The sequence below is a fragment of the Rana temporaria genome, chromosome 1 (assembly GCF_905171775.1).
Source record: "Rana temporaria chromosome 1, aRanTem1.1, whole genome shotgun sequence".
In the NCBI taxonomy this organism is placed as follows: domain Eukaryota; kingdom Metazoa; phylum Chordata; class Amphibia; order Anura; family Ranidae; genus Rana; species Rana temporaria.
The window spans coordinates 110,030,272-110,057,217 of record NC_053489.1 but is presented as its reverse complement, the minus strand read 5'-3'; the positions used below and the strand labels follow the sequence as shown (position 1 = coordinate 110,057,217).

The 26,946-nt window shown below is 41.4% G+C and overlaps 1 protein-coding gene across 2 annotated transcripts in view; it reads right to left on the bottom strand.

Annotated features, from left to right (window-relative positions):
* Positions 1-1,594: 1,594 nt before the first annotated feature.
* The window catches only part of ATG10 (autophagy related 10), a 330,210-nt gene continuing 304,858 nt past the window's right edge, over positions 1,595-26,946 (bottom strand). For both annotated transcript variants that reach the window (XM_040341657.1, XM_040341655.1), the window contains 3 exons: positions 10,057-10,145; positions 7,051-7,140; positions 1,595-1,929 (listed from right to left, as the gene is read on the bottom strand). In XM_040341657.1, the coding sequence (XP_040197591.1) occupies positions 7,053-7,140; positions 10,057-10,145 (177 nt within the window). In that variant the 3' untranslated portion in view covers positions 1,595-1,929; positions 7,051-7,052. The remainder of the gene's footprint in view (positions 1,930-7,050; positions 7,141-10,056; positions 10,146-26,946) is intronic.

The following is a 26,946-nucleotide window of genomic DNA, read 5'->3' as shown; positions in this document are numbered from 1 at the left end:
AGTCCAAAATAAGGAACCAAAATCCTTCCTTATCAAACTTCTGAGTGTTTACGCTGTGCTGCATTACTTAGCTCTGATAAATAAAACATATACTGCCCTGGCATAACAGTATAAGGAACATCCATGGTGCAGTATAGTCAAGGTGGAATATGTGCAACTTTCCAAAGATCCATAAGAATTGCTGCATGGTATAAACACAGCCAGGCCACAACAATGAGAAGACTGTATCCTGTATTTGCGGTATGTCTTATATTTAACAAGAGGCTATTTTTGTTTAACCACTTAAGGACCAGCCCATGTACATATACGTCCACAATATGGCACGTACAGGCACATGGGCGTATGGGTACGTCCTCGCCTATTAGCGGGTGGGGGGTCCGATCGGGACCCCCCCCGCTACATGCGGAGGTCGGGTCCGCTCGGGGAGCGATCCGGGACCACGGCGCGGCTATTTGTTTATAGCCGCTCCGTCGCGATCGCTCCCCGGAGCTGAAGAACGAGGAGAGCCGTGTGTAAACACGGCTTCCCCGTCCTTCACTATGGCGGCGCATCGATCGCGTCATTCCCTTTATAGGGAAGACACGATCGATGACGTCATTCCTACAGCCACACCCCCAAACAGTTGTAAACACATACTAGGTGCACCCTAACTCCTACAGCGCCCCCTGTGGTTAACTCCCAAACTGCAACTGTCATTTTCACAATAAAGAATGCAATTTAAATGCATTTTTTGCTGTGAAAATGACAATGGTCCCAAAAATGTGTCAAAATTGTCCGAAGTGTCCGCCATAATGTCGCAGTCACGAAAAAAATTGCTGATCGCCGCCATTAGTAGTAAAAAAAAAATAAAAAATAAAAATGCAATAAAACTATCCCCTATTTTGTAAACACTATAAATTTTGCGCAAACCAATCGATAAACGCTTATTGCGATTTTTTTTACTAAAAATAGGTAGAAGAATACGTATCGGCCTAAACTGAGGAAAAAAAATGTTTTTATATATGTTTTTGGGGGATATTTATTACAGCAAAAAGTAAAAAATATTGCTTTTTTTTCAAAATTGTCGCTCTATTTTTGTTTATAGCGCAAAAACTAAAAACCGCAGATGTGATCAAATACCACCAAAAGAAAGCTCTATTTGTGGGGAAAAAAGGACGCCAATTTTGTTTGGGAGCCACGTCGCACGACCGCGCAATTGTCTGTTAAAGCGACGCAGTCCCGAACTGTAAAAACCCCTTGGGTCTTTAGGCTGCATATTGGTCCGGGGCTTAAGTGGTTAAAGAGTAACCGTTACACTTTGAGGTACCCATTGGATCCATCTTCACCACCCACAAGCTGGCCAGTTTTTGACAGAAGACAGCCATCAGCCATATTGGATATCCTGGCTAACAGCTGTTGATCCCCAAAACATACTGTACATGATCTAATGATGCAAGCATGCATGGTTATCCACTAACTAGTAAAAAAAAAGGTCATTTGGCAGTCAGATAAAGGAAGCATGCGATCATGTCTATGTGGGCGGCTTTGCTCTACAAGTAGCAGCAAATGTGATAACCTATAAACATTTCATGACCAATAATTATCCAGCACTAAATTCTATTGAATTAACTTAATTTGTATTTAATCTGTAAATGTTTACACAGCATCTCCCAATGAATATATCACAATGGACATGTTTGCATGGCCTTGCAGCACACATCTTAACATCTGTTGTGCTTCATTTGGGTTCAGTCCAATGTCTGTAAAAAAAAAGTCAGATTGGCCAAGTGTTGATTACAGCTCTGTGTGTAGTTCTCTGTATAAGCATCCAATAGTCTGTAAGATAATAACCAGTGCATTAGGGTGTACAGTAGAAACTGATTTCCCAGGAGTTGGGTTCAGGCATGGAAGGATAAGCAGACTCTTCAGTGTACAACATAGAGGGCCACCCTGGAAAGAACAATGGGGTAATGTTAGGATATGTACAAAATGTACAAGAACAAACAGAATGTAGCTTTATACAGTAAAGCCAATATAGAAAAGGAATATTGAATATGTCTTGTATTCTGCAATGGTAAACAATATCCAAAGGAAACTGGTTTATTATTTCCATATGATCTGGCAAAACAACTTCCCAGGCTTTGCCAAGATAACTTCAGAGGAAAGCTTTGCAGCTCTCGGCAAAAGCAATAAATCTAATTTAATCTATTCTGTTATGTTTACACTTCTACTCAGAAAGTCTATCAATTAGGCTAATAGGACTTAAAACTTGTTAAGGCTAAGGTACGAGAACTCCGATCAATAGTCTATAAAACAAACTGAAACAAAGTGTTTTCTGCAAAAAGAACACGTGTAATGTCTACTCAAACACTTAAACTTAAAAAGCAAATCAAACAACAATATCTGTTATTTGACAAGTAGCAAGAAAACCAAAATTATCAAATGACATTTAATAGTAAATTACAAGTGATAATTAATTAAATGCTTAAGCTCGGTACATAGGGGTCCAATAATCAGGCGGTATCGGCCAGTTAAATAGAAACCAGGGGCGAAGGGGGGCTAAATCAAACCATAGAAAAGTGAAAAAAACTTTATGCATTACCCTGTGTAATAGAAAGAAATATGTGCCAAAAAATAATACGCCAAGAAAATAAATGACACTAACAAAGTGAACCAATGTTTTTGCAAAGCGAAAGGCACACAGACAATGGGGGTTATTTACAAAAGGCAAATCCACTTTGCACTACAAGTGCAAACTACAAGTACTTGTAGTGCAAAGTAGATTTGCCTTTCATAAATAACCCCCAATATGTCGATAAGAAACTAAGGGATTAAACCTGCCAACACCTGTAGTGTCGCTACATAAACAATCAAAATGCAAAATAAAAAATGGAGTGGTGCTAAGCCTAGGTTCACACTGGAGTGGGTTAGAAATCGGGCGAGTTCAGCTGAACTCGCCCAATTTCTAACCTGGCAATGCAGTCTGACTTCAGCGGCAATTTGACAGACATTTACGCAGGCTCCTGTACAGATGTATATACAAATCACCAACACGAAGCGTATGACATTGAGTCTTAAGGTGAGAGGCCATTGCACTTAGCATTCAGATTCGTAGATAAAAAATGTTTTTTTTTTACAGCCGCGTGAATTAAATCATAAAATAATCTTTATTTAACCAATCGAGCTCTGGAAGGTTTTGCCCCCTTCATGACTAGGGCATTTGTTACTATTCAGCACTGTGCTACTTTAACTGGCAATTGCCCGGTCATGTAATATATATATATATATATATATATATATATGTATGCTACTTTCGGTTATAAAACATATCCAATATCGTCATAAATTTAAACCAAAATATATTTTGCTACATGTCTTTGGTAAAAAGCCCAATATCTGTATATTAATTGGTTTGTGTGAAAGTTATAGGGCCAGATTCTCGTCCAGCGGCGTATCTTTGCGGCGGCGTAACGTATCCGATTTACGTTACGCCTCCGCAACTTAGACGGGCAAGTGCTGTATTCTCAAAGCACTTGCTCCGTAAGTTGCGGCGGCGTAGCGTAAATCGGCCGGCGTAAGCCTGCCGAATTCAAATGTGGGGCAGGGGGCGTGTTTTATGTTAATCTTCTGTGACCCGACGTGATTGATGTTTTTCATTGACGCATGCGCCGTCCGTGGAAATCTCCCAGTGTGCATTGCTCCTAATACGCCACAAGGACGTATTGGTTTTGACGTGGACGTAAATTACGTCCAGCCCCATTCACGGACGAGTTACGCAAACGATGCAAAATTTTCAAATTTCGGCGTGGGAACAACGGCCATACTTAACATTGGTACGCCGCACTTACGTCACCATATAGCAGGGGTAACTATACGCCGGGAAAAGCCTAACGTAAACGGCGTAAATGTACTGCGTCGGCCAGGTGTACATTCGTGAATTCGCGTATCTTGCTGATTTAAATATTTCGACGCGTAAATCAGCATACACGCCCCTAGCGGTCAGCGTAAAAATGCAGTTACGATCCGACGGCGTAAGAGACTACTTACGCCTGTCGGATCTAGGGGAAATCTATGCGTAACTGATTCTAAGAATCAGGCGCATAGATATGACGGCGTATCTGGAGATACGCCGTCGTATCTCTTCTGAGAATCTGGCCCATAGTGTCTACAAACTACAGTATATCTGAAAATTGATTAATCCCGATGTACTGACGGCCTATCTCATTTCTTGAGGGCCTAAAATGCCAGGACAGTACAAATATCCCCCAAATGACCCCTTGTTGGAAAGTATAAAGTTTGAGACATTTAGTAACTGGCATGGCGAGTTGTAATTTTTGTGTCACCATTTGTTTAAAAATGAAAAGATTTCATAAAATTTATAAAAAAAAAAAAAAAAGTTTTAAACTTTTAATTTTATTTTTTACTTTTTATAATTTTTTACTGCTTTTTTAACATACTTTCACCAGCATAGTTCAGTGTCACCATAGTAACACTGTACTACTCTGGGGTGGGGGGGATCAATAAAGATCGTAAGAACAGTCAAAGTTTTTAACTGTCTTCGTGACAGCTGCGATCACTAGTTATCTGTGATTGGTTACAGCTAATCACATTGTACAGGGGGCTGTGATTGGCTCAGGTATCATGTGGTAGCTGTGGGCCAATCACAGCAGAGGAAAAACAGCTGTTATGATTCATTTGTTTTCATTTGATATTGTGATGATGTGATAGCCATAGTGTTCATAGGATCATCGGGCCTCGAGTACCAGGATCTGCAATCTACTGTGCTCCCCTTAGCCTGAGCGAGCAAAATCACGTACTTGATTCTGCCTGCATGTGCCACCCAGCTGCACTATATGTACTGTGGCTGGTCGGCAAATGCTTATTTTAGCCATGTGAATGTTATTTTGAAATCTTATTGGACTGTCACTTTTTCAAAAATTGACGACCTTAAATAATAAAAATCTTAGTCATTTATTTTGATGATTACAACAAGGAAAGTCTAGTTTAATCCACACTTCCCCTTTACACCCACGGCTACAGTTCATACATAAACTTTAATAAAGAATACTGGAAAAGTATTAGCAACAAGTCAGCCTAAAGCTTACAATTTCTATGTAGCCATTTGTGAACTGTCTCCACATAACCTAAACAAGTTATAAATGTATATTAAATGTGACCACATGGGGAAAGCTGCAATCATAGAAACTATTTGCACAGAAGCAGCAATCTGACATGCCGATCTAGAACCTGCTGCCAACATATACCTTGCAATGAAAAACTATATTTTGACAGAAGTTAACTTTTCCAGGCTAAATAACTCTGAAGTGGTGTCTGGAACTAAAGTGCAGCCTTCATCCCAATGACCCCAGACTCCTGTGAAGCACCTTGATTTTTTTTTTCCTCTGTAAATTTCATTAGGTTAAATTGTGGGCTCTTCAAGTATAAGGCTGAAAATGTAATTATCACTGAGCTGCTCTTCAGATATGCTGCCAGTCATTCCTGGAGTTATATGCTTGTTATCTACAGCATCTCTTCTACTATTTCAAAGGCTGGTGAAGGAATGTGGCATGACTAACAAAGAGGAATATAAAATCAGGCTTATTTAATAAGCCAAAAAGTAGAGCAACCAATAGCACCCAATCAAAATTCATTGATTAACATTAAACTCAAATCTGATGGTTTAATAGAGAGCTAATATACTCTTTACAGTATCCCTGTTTTATTAAATAAATCATTATCATTTTAGATTAAAAAAACTAACCAATAATTGGCAAAAAGAATTGAGGTTGGATTACCTGCTCACCATGGCCACATCCCCATGTAACTTCGATGTTTCCTCCTATATGATGGGACTTTAAAGGCTCAAAGAGTATGCCATAAGTCATAAGACACATTAATATACACCAGCATAGATTATGTGTATGATCTACTCATCTCCTCCTTCTCTGGCATCAGGTGGTCCCAGTGTATGCCTACCTGGCCCCCTCGGCTTTTGAGGCCCACATCCAATGCCCCTTTTACATCCAGTGGGACCAGGATGTACTACTGATGAGATAGCATTGCTCATGTCTTTTATGGTTTTATTGATGTGATCCTTTTGAACCACAGCTTTGGGAACACATATGAACACATTCTTACTATATAAGATGCCTGTACATATACATATATTTTAATATTATATGATTTTCATCCTGTAAACTATATCTACATTTACTTCAGAACTATCCCAGAGGAAGGAGTCAAGTGACTGCGAAATGCCTTGGATATGTCCATGCATTCTTCATATGTAGCTACTAATCAGCCTTTCTGTAAAATTACAATACCCCCTATTTTCATTGTGCATCGCATCTTTTGACACAATTTGCTACTGTGTTGTATGTAAACTCATTTGGAAAATAAATAACTTTTTTTAAGTATACATGTTTACACTCTGAGCCTTTAAAGTCCCATCATATAGGGGGGAAACCACAATTTGAATAATGTTCTATAATAAACTTGCAATAAAACAAAAGGAATTACATTTTCAGTGCAACTCACAGCAAAACTTTATTTTTTATTTTTTTTATTTTTAAAAAGAGTGGAGAGGAATTACAATGGATAAACTGAGGAAATGTTCAGTGAAAATTGAATTCTAAAATGATAAACAGATCCAGAGATATAAGCAGTTCCCTTCTGTCTCCCTACTGGTCCTTTAAAGGGAACCCTGTATGTAAATACAAGCTTTACTTATCTGCTATCCTCTGCCATTAATATAAAACACACTAAATTAAAGGGAAAAAAACGTATAAAAAAAAACCTAAGAAAAATGTAAAAAAAATGTTCATTTATACCCAGGTGCTTCATGTAGGCACCAGTGGCGTCATCATGTTAAATTTAAACAGCATTTCTGACTACAATGGAAAATGTTTATACGACTAGGAAAAAAACACAAATTTGCCTGCGAGTCTGAGATGAACCAGAACTACATCGTACCTGCATTCTCTCTCCTTAAGTGGTATTCATAAAAGCATTTTTTACAACAATTACATATTGAACTTTACATACAAAAAATATACAGTAAAATAGATGTACCTTTATACAGTTTTCCCAAAACTTAATGGTAAAGATATTCCTACAACAGGTCCTACTGTACTTAACCAGGTTGTGATATAATTTCCTTCTCTGAAAAATAAAAATGATATAGTGTCACTATCAATATGTACACAACACAGGCACCACGCCTGACAACCAAACCATCCTCAGAAGCTGATTTATGAAACTTGCAGAAACAACCAATCAGTAGCAAGTTTTTGTTCTGCAATTTGTCAAGGAAAATACAGTTTAAATGGGATTGTTTGGCACAAAAATACTTGTTCGATGTTAAAAATGAAATTTTTTAAATGAAAATATTCCAGCACAGTAGACATAGTGGGGTAGATTTACTAAAACGGAAGAGTGCAAAATCTGGTGAAGCTCTGCATTGAAACCAATCATATTCCAGGTTTTGTCAAAGCTCAATTGAACAAACTGAAGTTGGAAGGTGATTGGCTACCATGTACAGCTGCACCAGATTTTTGCGTGCTCCAGTTTTAGGAAATCTCCTCCCCACAAAAATGTTCTATGGTTGTCAACATTTTCCTGAAAGTTAATTATCAATCCATACTAAATCTAGATGGTAAATGCAAGATATTGGCCACATTTGTCCTTGTGACCACAAAAGAAAGAACATGAAACAAAACTTCATAAACTACCTTCCTGAAGTATACACTGCTTATTTTTAAGAAAATATAGGTTTAAATGTCACGGTTTCCATCATAAATTCAACTTTCATCATTAGTCCTTGTCGGTGCAAGATATGGAAAACATGTTTTCCATGGGTTTCCAAGTTACAAAGGAGTCTACTCCTTAAAATGAACAACTAGACATGTTATCTTGGGGGCTAAAATGAGCGAGAAAGCCTCCCACCTAATTAATTTAGAAACGCAGTAGAGCTTTTCTAAAAGAGAAGGTATTTGCAGATCTCAGTTCAAAGACATCTAAAAAATAGAAGGCTTATTTCTAATTTTAGTATAGAGGGTGGGTACTTGTAAATCATTACTTTATTCTACTGTAGTCTGCACATCACGGACCACTGGTTTATAGTAAAGATACAACTTTAATATTATAGAGCCATTTATTCCAAACTGTATACAATGGGTTATGGCTAATTGGTAATCACCAGTGTGGTGTAATATAACAATGGCACCTAAAGTGTATGTAAAAGCAATTTTTTTTTTGGATAGAGCAGGGAAGTGTTAAATCCTCTGCCAGCTTAAATGTTTTTGTCTGTCTCCAATTAGAGAAAGGCAACATGAAGTATTAGGATATCTCTAGAAGGTGAAAGTAATTCCACTTTTAAGCTGCCCATACATGGATCAAAATTCTGGCATCCAGGAGGGACCAATCAAATTTCAGTCCGTGTATGGGCACTGTGGTTGTACTGAAGTTGATTTACCAATCAACTTCTGTACAACCGCCCTGCTGGAAGATTTCCTCCTGATTGGTGCTATAGGCTATAGCCCAGAGGTGTATTTAGGTTTTGTGCTGCCCTAGGCCTGACTAAACTCATGCGCCCCCTAATTTAAATATGACCCACCCCTTCCTGTTTAGGACACGCCCTATCATCTGTAAACCACACCCCTTCCGCTTTAGGCTCCACCTTTTCCTGTTATAGTTCCACCTCTTCCTCTCTGTACATTAGCACACTCACGCACCATTCACTTCATACTTACATCAATCAATCCAGTTGGCTCCTGTCTAAATTGTTGCCCTTACCATGTGTATGTATGAATGCAAGTTAGGGACCTTAGATTGTAAGCACCTTGAGGGCAGGGACTGATGTGACCTCTGTACCCTCCCCGTACCTCTGTATCCTCCCTGCACCTCTGTACCCTCCTTGTACCTCTGTACCCTCCCCGCACCTCTGTTTATCTCTGTACCCCCCCCCCCCCCCACACACACCTCTGTTTATGTCTGTACCCCTTCCTCTCGCACCTCTGTTTATCTCTGTACCCCCCCCCCCCCGCACCTCTGTTCCCCTCTGATCCCACCACTCCCCCCCCCACACACACATCTGTGTTCCCCCTCTGGACCCCTCCCCCAATATCTGTTCTCTCTGTACCCCTCCCCCCCCCATATCTGTACCCCCCCACCTCTGTAACTTCCTCCCCACACCTCTGTTCCCCTCTGTACATATTGTAAATTACAATATAAACCTGACAGCAGAAAAAGTTTTTTTATTTTTATTCAGGTTGGTTGCTGGGTGCACTGAGTGTGCTGCCTGTTTTTCCCCTACCTGTGCAAATGCAGTGGTGGGATCCTGCAGACACTTCAGGGCCGGCCAGGCACTTTGCGGGGGGCGGCACGGGCACCAAAGCCGCCCCCCGCACGGAAAAAAAGACCCCCGATCCGTCCTTTTATTTAATCGGCTCCTGCGGCCGCCTTCCGGCTCCCTCATAAATTTAGCCCCCGGCGCGGCGGCCTGTAGCGTGGTACTTGGCCAGGGGGAGGGAGCGACTGACGCAGTGACGCCTGCATTAAACGGCCGGTGATTGGCCAGACCGGGTGCCTGTCATACCAGAGGCAGAGGATATTATATTATATAACAAAGTACAAAAGCAGTACATATTACAAAGGGTTTATTATTTTCTGTGTTTCAAATGAAGACAGCAGTGTATACCTTTACTGTTCATACTGAATGTTAGAGGCCATCATAGAGTTCCAAAATAGGGGCAGATCCACAGAGATCTGCACCCGCGCAGCGTATCAGAAATACGCTACGCCGCCGTACCTTACCTGGCTTTAAATCGAATCCTGGAAGAATTTGCACCGTAAGTTACGGCGGCGTAGTGTATCTCTGGTGGCGGAATTCAAATCGGCGATTAGGGGGCGTGTTTCATTTAAATGAAGCGCGTCCCCGCGCCGAATGAACTGCGCTCTGTGGATCTGCCCCTAAGTGTATGCTCTAAGGTTTTAAAACACCAGTGAGTACTTTCTTCAGATTATAAATGCATGACCCACATTTATAGTTTATGGGTTGTAATTTGTGAGGTTTCTTACCTGTTTGAGGCTCCTTTAACAGAGGACATGAATTCATTGGTCCGACATGGGTGAAGCATAAAAAATGGCTGTCCAAGTATTGGATGTTCCTAAAGAGAATATGCCTGTTATTATTTTATGTATTAAATTTAATCTCATTTAGTATTATTGTTTCTGAGAATCAGTGGGTTCAGATGTGTATAAAAAATTGGAATGGAGAAAGTATAAAGTAGAGGTATTGTTTATACCTACCAAACAAATGTTCGCTTCCAATTTTAAAGCTGCAGTTAAGATTTTTTTAAAAGAATCTCAGAAAACCCAACACTAATAGCACTGTGCAAGTTTTTCACAAATACAAAAGTCACTTAGTGACTCTTCCGGTCAAGGGCAGATGTTTTTACTGAAAGTGGTTGTATCTGTAGTGTTTACTTATCGCTCTCCAAAACTCTAAGTGTCGTTTCTCTCTGGTGCTTTGTTTATCTGCCATTAGCATGAGTCACTTCTAATGCCGCGTACACACGACCGTTTTTAATGTCATGGAAAAAACAAAGTTTTTCTCGACGTGAATCTTGTCAAGCCTGCCTTGCATACACACGATCGTGAAAAAAAAATGCTGGAGCAAAGCGTGGTGACGTACAACACGTACGACGGCACTATAAAGGGGAAGTTCAATTTGATTGGTGACACCCTTTTGGCTGATTATTCAAATTTCCCTTCTCATAACCTGCTTCTGAGCGTGCACGTTTTTTCCCCCCGTCGTTAAAGCCTACACACGACCGCTTTTCACAACGTGAAAAACGACGACGTGAAAAAATAGAGCATGTTCTAAATTTCTAATGCCCATTTTTCACGTTGAGAAAAATGCTCTGAAGCCTACACACGGTCGTTTTTAATGACCAATTTAAAAAATGCCATTTTTCTCGTCATGAAAAACGGTCGTGTGTACGCGGCATAAGACGTTTTCCCGACACATGAGATAAATTTGTGCCGGGAGGGGGAGCTCAGAACGGAGCTTATCTATTCAGAACACAGTTCAGCTATGTGTGGAGGGGAGTGTGTGCCTTTCCTTCAATCAGCTCTCACACACTGTAACTGCAGTCTCTCCACCCCCTACGACAGGGGTGTCCAACCTTTTGAAGAGGGAGGGCCACTCAAGCGACTTTGTAACCGGTTGCGGGCCACAATGAGCGGAAACGGTGGATTGCAGCCCACTCTACTCTTTTTTTTTATTTTGTGGATAGGATTGGAGGTAGGCATTTGTAAAACGAACACAAGTCCATTTATAACTGTCACTCCTTAGAGGTGAATGGAGGGTCTGATTGGGTCGGACTGACCATGTGAAAGGGGTCCAAGGCTGCTTGCTAAAGCACTGTTTACCCGCACCGTGGGTACAGCACAATTCACCTGTGGCTTTCCTTCAGGTTTAGCTGCACTTTACCATAGACTTCTATTATATCCTGTAGGTGTGGTGCACTTTCAGAAAGCACACAAAACTCGCAGGTAATAGAAGTCTATGGCTCAGTGCAGGTAACCCGCAGGTGCACTTTTCTGCACCTGTGCATCAGTTTGAAAGCAGCCCAGTAACCACTGCAGAACAGATATGCCCATATATACACTGTGATTTTAGTAATAAACTCACCTTTAATAACAGTATTCTATTTTATTTCATCCCAGAGCAGGAGGTCGCGGGCCACATCAGAGGGCTCCGCGGGCCACTGGTTGGGCACCCCTGCCCTACGATGTGCTCCTGGCAGATAAAGATTTTTTAACACAATCTGCCTTTTTGAAGGGATGTAGACAAGAGAAGACTACAGATAAACAAGTAAAACTTATGTAGAGAGATTTGTTTCATCTCTGTTTTATCTGAGGCTCTTCATTTCACTGGGTATATGAGAGGGTTTACCACCACTTTAAGCATTGATAAATAAATCCTTAGGCTTGGTGGTAGGATGAGTGTGTTTTCCTGAACTTCCTGGGAACTGTAATTATTAGGGTATGGTTAGAAATGGTGCTGTGAATGAAGGACTTCTGAGACCCTGATGAAGTTGACAGATGGATGTTTTGAGGTGTCATTACAGCAGTTAGGCTGATTCTAAACCAGAGTTGCTCTCTACCTATTGAGGGACCACTGGTAAAAAACATAAAGCGTTGAAGAAAAGGAGCACCATAAAGTACTAATTATTAGGCAGTTAGGTGCCAACAATTATATTTCAACTCCTTGGTGTTTGCCGCACACCAATATGTGGGCTCTTGTCGGACAGGCCCTGGCGCCAAGCTTCCGCATACTTGCATGCATTAGTGAAAATGCGCGCTCCCGGGACAGTTACCAGCGGCTAACGGAAAACTCCCCATTACTGCTTGCGATCGGGAGCTTTCCGATCATGTGACCAGGCAGGTGCCGGCTCCAAGGGGTTAATGAAGTTGATATCCAACACGTTTCACAATTGACAGAGTCTTCCTTCTTCAAGGTTTAAATGTACAGAGGGGATTGATTCAGCAGTGTAATGTACAGCTGCTGCAGCAAATGTCTACGTGCATGCCTGCATTTTTGTTATAACAGTCTCGACTGAATGGGACTGCAATGCCTACCATAATGTATATTAGATTGCTTCCTTTCTATCCCATTAAATCAAGGCTTTAATAACAGAAACACAGACAAGCACTTTAACTTTTGCTGCAGCAGCTTTATTTTTACTCCGTTTTGTGTACATTCAATCCCTAAAGACGCGTGATGCTGCTACCCCCAATAAAAGAAGCTAATTTGTACATAACCTCCTTATTGTCCCTTTTTTGGGTGCTTCTCTTCTTCTACGCATTCTAATGCCGCGCACATACGATCGGTTCGTCTGATGAAAATGGTCTGATGGACCGTTTTCATCAGACGAACCGATCGTGTGTGGGCCCCATCGGTTTTTTATCCATCGGTAAAAAAACTTGGAACTTGTTTTAAAATTATCTGATGGTTAAAAAACCAATAGAAAAAAACGATCGTCTGTGGGCACGTCCATCGGTTAAAAATCCACGCATGTTCAGAATCAAGTCGACGCATGCTCGGAAGCATTGAACTTCATTTTTCTCAGCACGTCGTTGTGTTTTACGTCACTGCGTTCTGACACGATCGTTTTTTTAACTGATGGTGTGTAGGCAAGACTGATGAAAGTCGGCTTCATCGGATATCTGATGAAAAAATCCATCGGACCGTTTTCATCGGATGAACCGATCGTGTGTACAGGGCATTAGAGTATAAACAGCAAATTACTCACTAGGTTGTCAGCAGCTAGAACGTTTTATTGGTCAGTTTAGACCACTTAATGACCTATGATACCCTAATAAAATATGGCTGATGACCATGAAGGAAAAGGTATATGGAACTGAATGGTTCACAGAGAGTTAAAAAGCTGCACCAAATGTGGGTAGTAAATATGCAGACTCCAACCAGTATTTACACACAGGAGACACTTGTCTACACTTGGAGATGGAGTACAGGTTCACTTTAAATTATTTCAGCTGGTATTTTGTAATTATTCACAGTCAACTTACTTGATAATAACTTTAATTTATTATTCTGTGATAAAAAAAAATTCTCGGAATGTGAGCAGTCTGTAGTTGTATCTTATTTTTATCCTATATAGAATGTTCATAGCTTAGAAAAAAGTCTAGTCATACTGTACATGGAATGTTCAGTTGATGCAATTAGTTTGGGTCAAATCAGGCAATGCATAAATTAAATCCTCAGTGATAATGAGCACATCTAAATTTTAAAAGTGCCCTTTATGCACACAAAGATTTTCCAACTTAATAAAAAATCTCTTCAGTTGTTCAGAAACAGCCCAGGCCAATTTTCATCTTTCAGCGCTGTCACATTTTGAATGACAATTGCACGGTCATGCAACATTTTACCCAAATTAAATTGTGATACATTTTTCCCCCACAAATAGAGCTTTCTTATGGTGGTATTTGATCCCCTCTGTGTTTTTTATTTTGTGTACTATAAACAAAAAAAGACCGACAATTTTGAAAAAAAAAACCACTATTTATTACTTTTTGCTATAATAAATATCCATTTAAAAAAAAATATATATTTTTTTTCCTCAGTTTAGGCCGATACATATTCTTCTATATATTTTTGGTAAAATAAAATAGCAATAAGCGTATACTGATTGGCTTGCGCAAAAGTTATAGTGTCTACAAACTAGAGGATAGATTTATGTAATTTTTTATTATTATTTTTTTCACCACCAATGGCGGCGATCTGCGATTTTTATCGTGACTGTGACATTATGGCAGACATATCGGACACTTTTGACACTATTTTGGGACCACTGACATTTATAAAGCGATCAGTGCTATAAAAATGCACTGATTACTTTATAAATGTCACTGGCAGGGAAAGGGTTAACACTAGGGGGCGATCAAGGGGTTAAATGTGTTTCCTAGGGAGTGATTCTAACTTCTTGGGGGAGGGGACTGATGAGGGGAGGAGACCGATCGGTGTTCCTATTTCCAAGGAACATATGATCAGTTCTCCTTTCCCCTAACAGAATGTGGGTCCACGTCCCTGCTCTGTGAAGAGCAATCGTGGGTTACCAGCGGACATCGCGGCTGCCGAGCACCTGCATCGGGTACCCAGTGATGCAATGTCATATGAGGGCCGCCCGGGGGGACAAAGGGTTCCTGCGGACGTCATATTACAATACGGCGGTAGGCAAGTGGTTAAAATAGATTCATTTCATTTCATAGTTAGAGGGGTACATGTCAGAATGACCAATTATCATTTTTAACAAACAAATTAAAAACTAAGTGTAGCTATAAAACCATAAAAATCAGCAAAGGGGACACAACTTACAGTTAGTAGGATGTGTCCCTTGTGCCGATTATTCTCCTTTCGGTAGAAATGTTCCTATGCCCTATCCTCTGTGAATGGAAAGAGCAGACCTATCAATCATCTGCTGACCCCTATTCATAGATCCAGTGTCGTTCATTGAAACTGTAATATGGCTTCTATGAATGATGGATCTAGTAGGAAAAGGTGGGCAGAGTTGAGCTCCCTCGAGGAGAGCTCCTGACTACCCCAGTCACACTGGAAGATTACGGCGGGCGTGGGAGTAGAACAGAGGATAATTTATACAGAAAGATGAAGAATCAACACAAGAGACACATAATAGTAATTGAAAGTTATGTCCCATGTGCTGATTTTTATGTTTTTAGTAATTGTTTTCAGTAAGATAAACTGTCAGATTTTTTTTTTTACAATTTAATGTTTAAATATTTATTACAATTCTTTCTTGTTGTAGTATTATTATTATAATTATTTTGTTATCAGCCCCGTTGGGAGATATCAGGGGTCTAAATGCACCTCTAAAAGCCCCTGACATCTCCCCTTTGAGACAGATAAAGGGAATAAGGACACTGATTCCCCAGTCCCTTTCTCTGTAGCCTCAGCTGCACTGAAGATGAAAGAACAGGAGACAGTGGCTCGTCTCCATTCATAAACTGAAGCATAGTAAACACAGTTTACAATGCTCAGTTATGAATGGACAGAGTCAGTGATCAGAATAGGATGGAACTGGTAAATTACATATTTACTGGCTCCTTCCTCCACTCTCCATCCTGACAGATCCGGGACATGGGGGACCCGAGGAGGACAGAGGGAGCGGAGGAGCACACGGAGGGGGACTGAAGGAGCGCACATAGGGGGAATGAAGGGGGACCAGAGAAGCAAGAAGGAGCACACGGAGGGGGACTGGAGGAGCGCATGGAGGGAGACTGGAGGAGCACATAGATAACGACCAGAGAAGCACGGAGGGGGACTGGAGGAGCACACAGAGGGGGAATGGAGGAGCATATGGAGGAGGACCAGAGGAGCATGGAGAAGCACACAGAGGGGGAATGGAGGAGCACATGGAGAAGCACACAGTGGGAGACTGGAGGAGCGCACAGAGGGGGACCGGAGGAGCGCATGGAGAGGGACCGGAGGAGTGCACGGAGCGGGACTGGAGGAGCGCACGGAGCGGGACTGGAGGAGCGCACGGAGGAACGAAGAAGCACACGAGGGGGGACCGGAGGAGCACACAGAGGGGGACTGGAGGACACAGAGGAGGAGACAGAGCGGGAAAAGAGGGGCATGGAGGAGGACACAAGGGGGCAGTCAGGGATGATCGGTGGGGGAAGATACAAGCACTGATCCCCCGTATAGATTTCAATAAAGCAGCTGAAAGCCATGGGGGGGGGGCGCATTTGTCAGCTGCTTTATTGAAATCTATACAGTCAACCTGTTATTTTCTGTAATGCTGCATCATTTACCATATTGGATAATAGAATTAATATTGTGTTACTGTAAATGATGTAAACAGGAAACCATGAGGAGTCGCCTTGCCAGAACTCGAAGTAAGGCATTTTTTTTTTAATTGTATATTGAAATAGGGGACAGACTGGTAATGCTGCCTTTAATTATGTGGATAATAATACAAATTCTATTTTTTTTATATATAGGAAGGAATGAAGGGGATGGGGACCCAGTAGGGAGTATAATCTGGCAATTTGGCATTGCTTCTGTAATATAACAGATTCAATTAAAGATCTGTCCATGTTAAAGTTTTGTCACTTGAGCATAATGGATGCTAATATCGACAGAGAGCCCACTAGCATGTTATACGTGTTATTGCAGCTTCATCATCGGGCCCAAGTATGGAAAGATAGTAAAGAGTTCAAAATTTGTATCTAATCATGAATGTATAATATGTAAAACATGAAGATGTTTATCCTCTAGGATAGTCATCCGTTTCTCATAATTCAATCTCCAGCTGAGACCCTGACAGTATATTCTCAGTTGGTCTTAATCAAGTTTTTTGAACACTGAATTTGGCTGAGAAAGTCAATTAAATTAGGTTGAATGTTTTCAAAGTTTGAGTATCACAACATACATAAAAACCCCAGAAAACAATCAACTTTTAATTCAAACTTGATAAATACAGCATAGCTCCACCTTGTTAAGAAAAATCTTATTGTTAGACAGAGTAGTCAATAAATCCATTTGGTAATGAGTCTTAATTTACTATCTGTGTCATCATTGCTGTAATACTGATTGTTTATTGATGTGAGCAGAATAACAAAAATAAATGTATTATCAAGCTGATGTGCGTGTGAGTGCAGGGCATCATGGCAGCCACAATTGGGGCACACATCATTAGAGACACGTTATTGGCATCTATTGCCCCATTATTGTTTTTTTTTATCATCTTTAATGGCATTGATCTGCCACACAGGTCAAAATGACTAATGAATCTAATAGAGGTATCCTTCTAGACACTAAGGGCCAGATTCTCGTAGAAGAGCGTATCTTTGTTTCGGCGTAGCGTATCCTATTTACGCTACGCCTCCGCAACTTAGACAGGCAAGTGCAGTATTCTCAAAGCACTTGCTCCGCAAGTTGTGGCGGCGTAGCATAAATAGGCCGGCGTAAGCCCGCCTAATTCAAATGTGGAACAGGGGGGCGTGTTTTATTTAAATGTTATGTGACCTGACGTGATTGACGTTTTTAATGAACGGCGCATGCGCCGTCCGTGGACATATCCCAGTGTGCATTGCTCCAAAGTACGCCGCAAGGACGTATTGGTTTCGACGTGAACGGAAATTACGTCCAGCCCCATTCACGGACGACTTACGCAAACAACGTAAAATATTTACGAATTTGACGCGGGAACGACGTCCATACTTAACATTGGTACGCCTCATATAGCAGGGGTAACTTTACGCCGGGAAAAGCCTAACGTAAACGGCGTATCTGTACTGCGTCGGCCGGGCGAACGTTCGTGAATTTGCGTATCTAGCTGATTTACATATTTCTAGGCGTAAATCAGTGTACACGCCCCTAGCGGCCAGCGTAAATATGCAGTTAAGATCTGACGGCGTAAGAGACTTAATACAAATCAATGCGTAACTGATTCTATGAATCAGGCGCATAGATACGACGGCTCAGATTTAGAGATACGACGGCGTATCTCCTTTGAGAATCTGGGCCAAACTATTCACAGTGCTAGGACAATTCACACCATTGTGCTAAGTAAGCTCTCTTTAAAGTAAAGGATTGGAAAATACGGAACACTGCACCAAGTTCTGTCCAGAAAAAACACAAGTATCCTATCTACTATTGAAAAGAACAACAATACACACATCTGGCACAGAACAGAACTCAAACATTATTGGGGAGTTAAAGAGTGGCACAGCCTTCATGCCTGCACTGCTCTTCTAGGCTGAGAAAACAAATAACAAAAAGGGTGCAGGGAGCGATCTGCTCCCAGGTCTATGGTGTTTCTGTGCCAGACACAGCACAGAGCAGTTCAGCTGGGTCTACTTTCTCTGATCCCTTTGCCCACCTTCCCACTCAGCTGAGGAGGAAGGAAAGAGAGGGGGTTGTTAGCCCTGCAGGCTCTTCTTTTTAATGTAATACCTGCAGTAACAGAGTGGTATGTGAGCTGTCTTCAGACAGTTCACATCCCGTATGCAAAGTCTAATCTAGCAGGGATCTGCAACAGTTTTCATTACTGAAAATTTCCACACTCTGAAATAGAGAATGACATGAGTGGTGCAGAGAGATCTAAAACAAATCTATCTGCTTAGTTGATATGGGCACAGTTTCCTGTGTCATTACAATAGAGATCAAACCTTTGCTGATTCCCCCGTTTTAAAGGCAACGATGATGCCATATGGTTCTTCTTCAGCTAACAAATGTTACAAATGCCGATAAAAACCTTTAAAGTGTGATAATCAAAAGAAACCTACTAAAATGTATCATTGCCTTTAAGCTGAACTCTGGGATAAGTAAATATTGTCTAAATGCAAGCGTCATGTGTGTTCCTATTTATCTCTTGGTGAGCTTTGTGTATTTCTTCCAGAACTGTGCAGTAATCTAGTGTGAGGCCCCGTACTCACGACCAAACATGTCTGCTGAAACTGGTCCACAGACCAGTTTCAGCAGACATGTTTGGCCGTGTGTAGGCCCGAGCGGACCATTTTCGGGCAGATCAGACAGATCCCCCCGACATGTACGGTCGTCTGTACAGACCTACCGTACATGTCTGGCCGCCCGCCATCCCTCGCATGCGTCGAATGACTTTGACGCATGCGTGGAAGCATTTTAAAGGCAGGCCGCCCACGTCGCCGCGTCATTGTCGCGGCGACACCGCGTCATCGACGCAGCGACACCGCGGACACGCCCCGCGTATTGTTTACGCGCGGACCTCTGTTCGATGGTGTCGAACAGAAGTCCCCGGGCAGTCCCCGGGCAGACATGTCCGATGAAAACGGTCCGCGGACCGGTTTCATCGGACATGTCTGCTCGTGAGTACTCGGCCTGAAACTTTACCTCTGTGCAAGAGTTTCCTGTTATAACCCTTTCATGCCTAAGCCTATTTCTGACATTTGGTGTTTACAAGTTAAAATCCATATTTTTGGCTAGAAAATTACTTAGAACCCCCAAACATTATATATATATATATATATATATATATATATATATATATATATATATATTTTAGCAGAGAATCTAGAGAATAAAATGGTGATTTTTTAAATATTTTACGTCACACGGTATTTATGCGGCGGTGTTTTAAACACAACTTTTTGGTAAAAATTTACTTTCATGGATTTTAAAAAGATGAAAAAGTAAAATTAGCCCAATTTTTTTGCATAATGTGAAAGATGATGTTACGCCGAGTAAATAGATACCAAGCATGTCACGCTTTATAAGTACACGCACTCCTGGAATTGCGACTAACTACGGTACCTAAAAATCTCCATAGGCAACGCTTTAAACTTTTTTACGGTTACCAGGTTAGAGTTACAGAGTAGGTCTAGTCTAATTATTGCTCTCGCTCTGACGATCGCGGCGATACCTCACATGTGTGATTTGAACACCGTTTTCATATGCGGACGCGACTTCCGTATGCGCTTTCTTTGTTGCGCAAGCTCGCGGGGAGAGGGGCGCTTTAAAAAATTTTTTTTTTTTGTTTTCTTATTTATTTATTTTTTTATATAATATTAAATTGTGTTTTTTTTTTACATTTTGATCACTTTTATTGCTGTCACAAGGAATGTAAACATCCCTTGTGACAGTAATAGGTGGTGACAGGTACTCTTTATGGAGAGATCGGGGGTCTAAAAGACCCCCGAGCCCTCCTTTGCACTTCAAAGTATTCAGATCGCCGAAAACGGCGATTCTGAATACTGTGTACTTTTTTAAATCCGGCGCCATTGGCAGCCGAGAAACCCGGAAGTGACGTCATGACATCGCTTCCGTGTTTTCAATGCGGACACTGAATCAAAGCAGCTTACGGCTTTGTTTCAGAGCGTGCCTGGACTACGGAGGCGCCGGATCGGGGATCGGGTCTCCCGGCGGGACGGGAGGCCCGGTCAGAGCGGCGAGAGGCGGCGGGAGGGGGGGGATGTCCCCTCCCGCATAACAACCGAGTGGCTTTTTTCTGATAAAAACGGACCGATGGACCGTTTTCATTGGACGAACCGTTCGTGTTTGGGCCCCATCGTTTTTTTATCCATCGGTGAGAAAAAATAGAACCTGTTTGAAATCTTTCTTATGGTTAAAAAAACGATAAAAAAAACGATCGTCTGTGTGGAAATCCATCGGTCAAAAATCCACGCATGCTCAGAATCAAGTCGACGCATGCTCGGAAGCATTGAACTTCATTTTTCTCAGCACGTCGTAGTGTTTTACGTCACCGCGTTGGACACGATCGGATTTTTAACCGATGTTGTGTAGGCAAGACTGATGAAAGTCAGCTTCATAGGATATCCGATGAAAAAATCCATCAGATTAGATTCCATCAGACGAACCGATCATGTGTACTGGTCTTGTCTCCGCCCCCTCCTGAAGTTTTCTGCAGGCAGCCTGTAGTGGGTGGAGCCTGATAGGCCCCTCCCACAGCTTTATTCTTTGCACTGGCTATGTACAACACAGTAATGTCCGACAACAAATGTTTGATGGGAGCTTGTTGTCGGAAATTCCGACCGTGTGTAGGCTTTATCGGACATTTGCTGTCGAAATTTCCGACAACAAAAATTTGAGAGCTGGTTCTCAAATTTTTTGATAACAAAATCCATTCTCGTAAATTCCAATCATGTGTGGACAATTCCGAAGCAAACGAAATTCCACGCATGCTCTGAATCAAGTACCAGACAGAAGCGCTCGGTCTCGTAAAACTAGCGTTTGTAATAGAGATAGCACATTCGTCACGCTGTATCGGACTGAAAAGCACAAGGCTGAAAAGCGCAAATTGTCTTGCACCAAACTTCTACTGACACGACTGGTATTTGAACTTCCCTTTTATACTGTCGTCGTACGTCTTGTACGTCACTGCATTCTTGGAGTCCGGGATTTCCGACAACATTTGTGCGACCGTGTGTATGCAAGACAAGTTTAAAACAAACATCCGTCGAAAAAAAAAAAACACTGTTTTGTTGTCGGAATTTTCTATTGTCTGTATGCGGCATAATGATGTCACTGCTACATCATAAAAAGGTAATAAAAAAAAAAAAAAAAAAAAAAAAAAAAAAAAAAAAAAAAAAGGTAATAACTGGATTGGTAAAGGCATTTGATGCATGCAAAGTAGATTTGTACTATTTGCAAATATTTAAATGAAAGGTTTCTTTTTTTGCCCATTTTTCAGTTTTAAGGTAAACGCCACTGCAAAGAAAAAATTTACATATTCATTACATCTCTGGAAGACATGCACATTCCCCTTTGTTTTTTGTCCTTTTCCCCATGTTTTATATCTAATCTCCTCATTTTCATTATAGACTGATAACAGATCCAGACAATCTATGCCTGTTGATGCTGGACATCTGGATGAAGGTACCTCTTGTACAATTTGATTTGGAAGAACTGAAGGACACTCTTATCTGTGCAATGCAGTAGCAGTGCTATGGGCTTGATAGTGTTATTCAAATCTGAAGAAATATCTAGCCTTGAGGGCCAATATCATGTTGCCTGGTACTTTGATCTATAGAGCCCTTTTTCAATAAACACAAAATTCCCCCAAAAAATGAACCTAACAGAATAGGCAAAGCTTTCAGCTAAATGGTACAGAGCAACTGAATGATTATACCACCATCTGCTGTTCACAGCACAGCATCTCCACCTCTGAGAACAAGCATCTTCCAATACAAAAAGTAATCTTATAACAAGGAAAAAATCTGTGCATGAAGTACATGTAGAGGTGGCTGGATGTTACTAGGTGGATAAAAGTGGATAACACTTAGGCCGCGTACACAGGGTCGATCCATCCGATGAGAATGGTCCGACGGACCGTTTTCATCAGGTTCACCGCTGAAGCAGACTGATGGTCTGATGTGCGTACACACCATCAGTTCAAAAACCGATCGTGTTAGAACGCGGTGAAGTAAAACACGACGTGCTGAAAAAAACAAAGTTCAATGCTTCCAAGCATGCGTCGACTTGATTCTGAGCATGCGCGGGTTTTGAACCAAAGCTTTTGTGTACTAACCATCGGTTTTGACCGATGGTCAGCCGTCCATCGGTTCGATTTTAAAGCAAGTTCTCTAATTTTTGTCTGAAGGACAACAGACCGATGGGCCGTACACACGGTTGGTTTGGACCAATGAAACTGGACTTCAGGCCGTTTTCATCGGTTTGGACCGACCGTGTGTACGCGGCCTTATGGATCCATATAGACTACTGGAAAGTATGCTCATTTTCCCTAGTTCACCAGTAATAAAAATAGACTGGCTTGTGGGGATTATGGGCCAGATCCTCAAAAGGGATACGCCGGCGTAACTGCTGTTCAGCCGTCGTATCCCTGTTTCTAACTATGGAACTGATCCACAGAATCAGTTTCCCATAGTTAGGCAGAAGATCCGACATGTGTAAGGGACTTACACTGCCGGATCTTAGGATGCAGTACCGCATCCGCCGCTGGGGGCATTTCGTGTCGAAATGCCGCCTCGGGTATGCAAATTAGCACTTACGGAGATCCACGAAGCTTTTCAGCTTCGTTTTTTCTCCGTAAGTTTTAGTTTGCAAACGCAAAATTAGGGCTGCTTTTACAAAGTGTAAACTGTTTACACCATGTAAAAGCAGACCCTTCTGTCCAGCGACGCGATTTTTTTTTTGTTTTGAATTTTTTTTCCCCGCCGTATCTTTTTTTTTTCCCGACGCAACTTTATTGACCCGTCGCGATCCACAAAGCTCGGCGTAACGTAATTTTGCGCTATGCACGTCAGGAAAATGACGTCACGAGCATGCGCAGTATGGCCGGTGCGGGAGCGCGCCTAATTTAAATGGGAATCGCCCCCATGAAAAGAGGAACGCTTTGCGCCGGCCGAATTTAAGTTACACAGCCCAAAATTTCTAGGTAAGTGCTTTGTGGATCGGGCACTTAGGTAGAAATTTTAAGGCAGTGTAACTTAAATGGGAAAATTTACGTTACGCCGGATCTTTGTGGATTACCCCCTATGTTTTGTAGCATTATAGCCTTGATAGTTAATAGACAAAATAATAAGTAGAGCTCAAGTGCTGTGTGAACAAGGTAAAACAAAGGCATAATTATATACTGTATTTGCTGGCGTATAAGACTACCTTTTACACTTAAAAAAACTGGCCAAAAAGCAGAGGTCGTCTTATACGCCAGGTCAGCTGCTCGGATGCCTGTTGGATGTGCGGTAATACTGTATGTAGCTTCGGCTACATACAGTATATACCGTTTAGCCAATCCCAGTGAGCGATGTATTCAAATGAATACAGAGCCTGCCTGGATTGGCTTTGAGAGTCAGAGAGGTGCGGGCTGATGATGTTACAGCCACTGCCAATCCAAGCAGGCTTTGTCTTCATTAATAGAATACATCGCTCGCCGTGATTGGCTCCAGCTCCAGCAAGAAGTAAGAAGAATATGGCTTCCGGCTCCAGCTGCAGCAAGAATGAAGAAAGATATGGCTCCAGAAGGAAGAAATATGAAGCCTAGGAAGGGGGGTGTCTTATACAGTGAGTACAGGTAAAAGATCTTAAAAAACTGTAAAATTAGGGGGTCGTCTTATACGCCCGGTCGCCTTATACACCGGCAAATACGGTAGATTGAATGATATGATAATAATTGTTTATTCTTATAAAAATGGATAAGCAAAATTGTGATTTTTTTTCCCTAAGTTTCACAGAAAATTGAGAGATGTCAGCAAATTCTTGACTATTTGTCAAAATGCATTGGAGTCAAAGGGGATGGTGAAATAAAAGTAGAACTAAAAGGTAAAACTTGTTTCTAATTTTGGATAGATAGGGTTATAAATGCCTGCCATTTTTTTTCCATCTGTGTCCTATAAGCCCTCGTTCACATTGAATGCGACTTCATCTAAATTTGCATGATTTCAAAGCTGCACATCAGTGCAACTTCAGGTGCGACTTGGAAGACACCTGTGCGGCTTCATGCACAGATGTCTATCCAAGTCGCACCCAAAATTGCCAAAAGTAGTGCAGGAACTACTTTTTTAAATCGATGCGGCACCACAAAGACAGCATTGCACCGATTAATTTTTTTCCCAAATACATTTTTATTCAAAGTTATAAGGCCGAGTTCACACCTATGCGAATTGAATGCGCGTTTCCCTGCATTCAATTAACATAGCAAGAGAATGTGACTGGCTGTCTATGGAGCCAGTTCACATATCTCTGCAGCGGGTCCGATGTACGGTGTGCTGGAAAAACGCGTGCCTTTTTTGGTGCGTTTTAGGTTCGATTTCAGCCCCAAATTCGGGCTGAAATCTGGCCTGAACCGGTGAACCAGCACGCATTGGACCCCTGCTGTGCGCCGCTTGTGGCGGTGGTGTGAACCCGGCCTAAAGGTTTACAAACAAGGAATTAAAATAAAAAAGTATAAGACTGAACTACAAATTAAAAAAATCACCATAAATCAGCAGTGGTCAAATTGTCCCACCATATAGACCGATTTGAACAGTGCCATTGCTCACAATAGGGTATGACTTGTAATGCGCTCCAATTGAACAAGGGCTCATGGAGATTTCCCTTGACTTCTGGTCCTATACCCAAAACAGGAAGTAAGTGAGTCACCAGATCAAGTATCCAAGTACCCCAGCTGGAAGATTCCCCTTCTATTCCTGTTCTGGTGCCAACCCAAAATGTGGCATTTTTTTGCTTTTACTCTCGGTGAAACAGTAAGCCAGACAAATAGAGAGAGTAAAAGGAGGGTGAACCTCCCTAATAGAAATGCAGGGAGTAATAAAAATCTAACAGATATCCAAATCCCTCTCCACTACCCAAAACTAAAAACATTTTGCCTTTAGTTATACTCTAAGGGGGGTTTTAATCTTGTTTTACCCTTAACCACCTCAAAACACTTTCTCCCTTTTCCTGCCCAGGCCAGTTTTCAGTTTTCAGTACTGTTCACACTTTGAATGACAATTACTCAGGCACACTTTCTTTTGACAGTATTCAACTACTTAAGGACCGGAAGATTTTCCCCCTTAATGACCAAGCCATTTTTTGCAGCACAGCACTGTGTCCCTTTAACTGACAATTGTGCGGTCGTCAGACGCTGTACCCAAACAAAACTGACGTTCTTTTTTTTCCCACAAATAGAGCTTTCTTTTAGTGGTATTTGATCACCTCTGCGTTTTTTTTGCGCTACAAACAAAAGAAGAGTGACAGTTTTTTGCTATAATAAATATCCCCCCCCCCACAAAAAAATTATATATACCGTATATATTTTTTTGTTACTAGTAATGGCTGAATTTAGATTTTTAGTAGGACTACGACATTGCGGCGGACAGATCAGAGATTTTTTTGGGACCAGTGACATTTACAAAGAAAAAAGTGTTTTTCAAAATTTTCTGTATTTTGTGTTTTTTTTTTTAAAACTGTGATGATTAACCCCATTGCCGACCCACCGCCATCATTATATTACTGTAGGTCGACTCATTCCCGCGGTAGCTGTATGTCGGTCCGTTTTACAGCAGGCATGCGCATGGGGGAGCTGATGCACATGGCCGGCGGCCGCAATGTCTACCAGCCACTCGCAATTGCTCCACAGAGAGCCAGAACGGGGGTCTGTCAATGTAAACAAGCAGATCCCCATTTTGTCAGGGAAGTACATAGTGATCGTCTAGTGATTAGGAAAAGTGATCTCTCTGTACTCCCGCTCAGTCCACTCCCCCCACAGTTAGAAACCCCTCCCAGAGAACACATGTAACGCTTTGATTGCCCCCTAGTGTTAACCCCCTTCCCTGCCAGTGTCATTTATACAGTAATCAGTGCATTTTTATATCACGGATTGTTGTATAAATATCACTGGTCTTAAAAACTTGTCAAAAGTCTCAGATCTGTCTGCCGCAATGTCGCAGTCCCGCTAAAAATCTCTGATTAGTAAAAAAAAAAAAAAAAAATGCCATAAATCTATCCCCTATTTTGTAGATGCTATAAGTTTTGCGCAAATCAATCAATATACACTTATTGAAATTTTATTTACCAAAAATATGTAGAAGAATACACCTTGGCCTAAACTGATGAAGAAATTCTTTTTTTTTTATTTTTTTATTTGGGGATATTTATTATAGCAAAAAGTAACAAATATTGTTTTTTTTTTTAATTGTCTGTCTTTTTTGTTTATATCGCAAAAAAATTAAACCGCAGAGGTGATCAAATACCACTAAAAGAAAGCTCTATTTGTAAAAAAAGGACATCAATTTTGTTTGGGTACAGCATCGCACGACCGCGCAATTGTCAGTTAAAGCGACGCAGCGCCGTATCGCAAAAAATGGCCTGGTCGGCAAGTGGGTAAATCCTTCCGGAGCTGAAGTGGTTAAAGAGAGAGAAAAAAAAAGTAAAAACGCAAAATGCATGAAAACTGCATGAAAAAACACATGAAAAAAAACCAC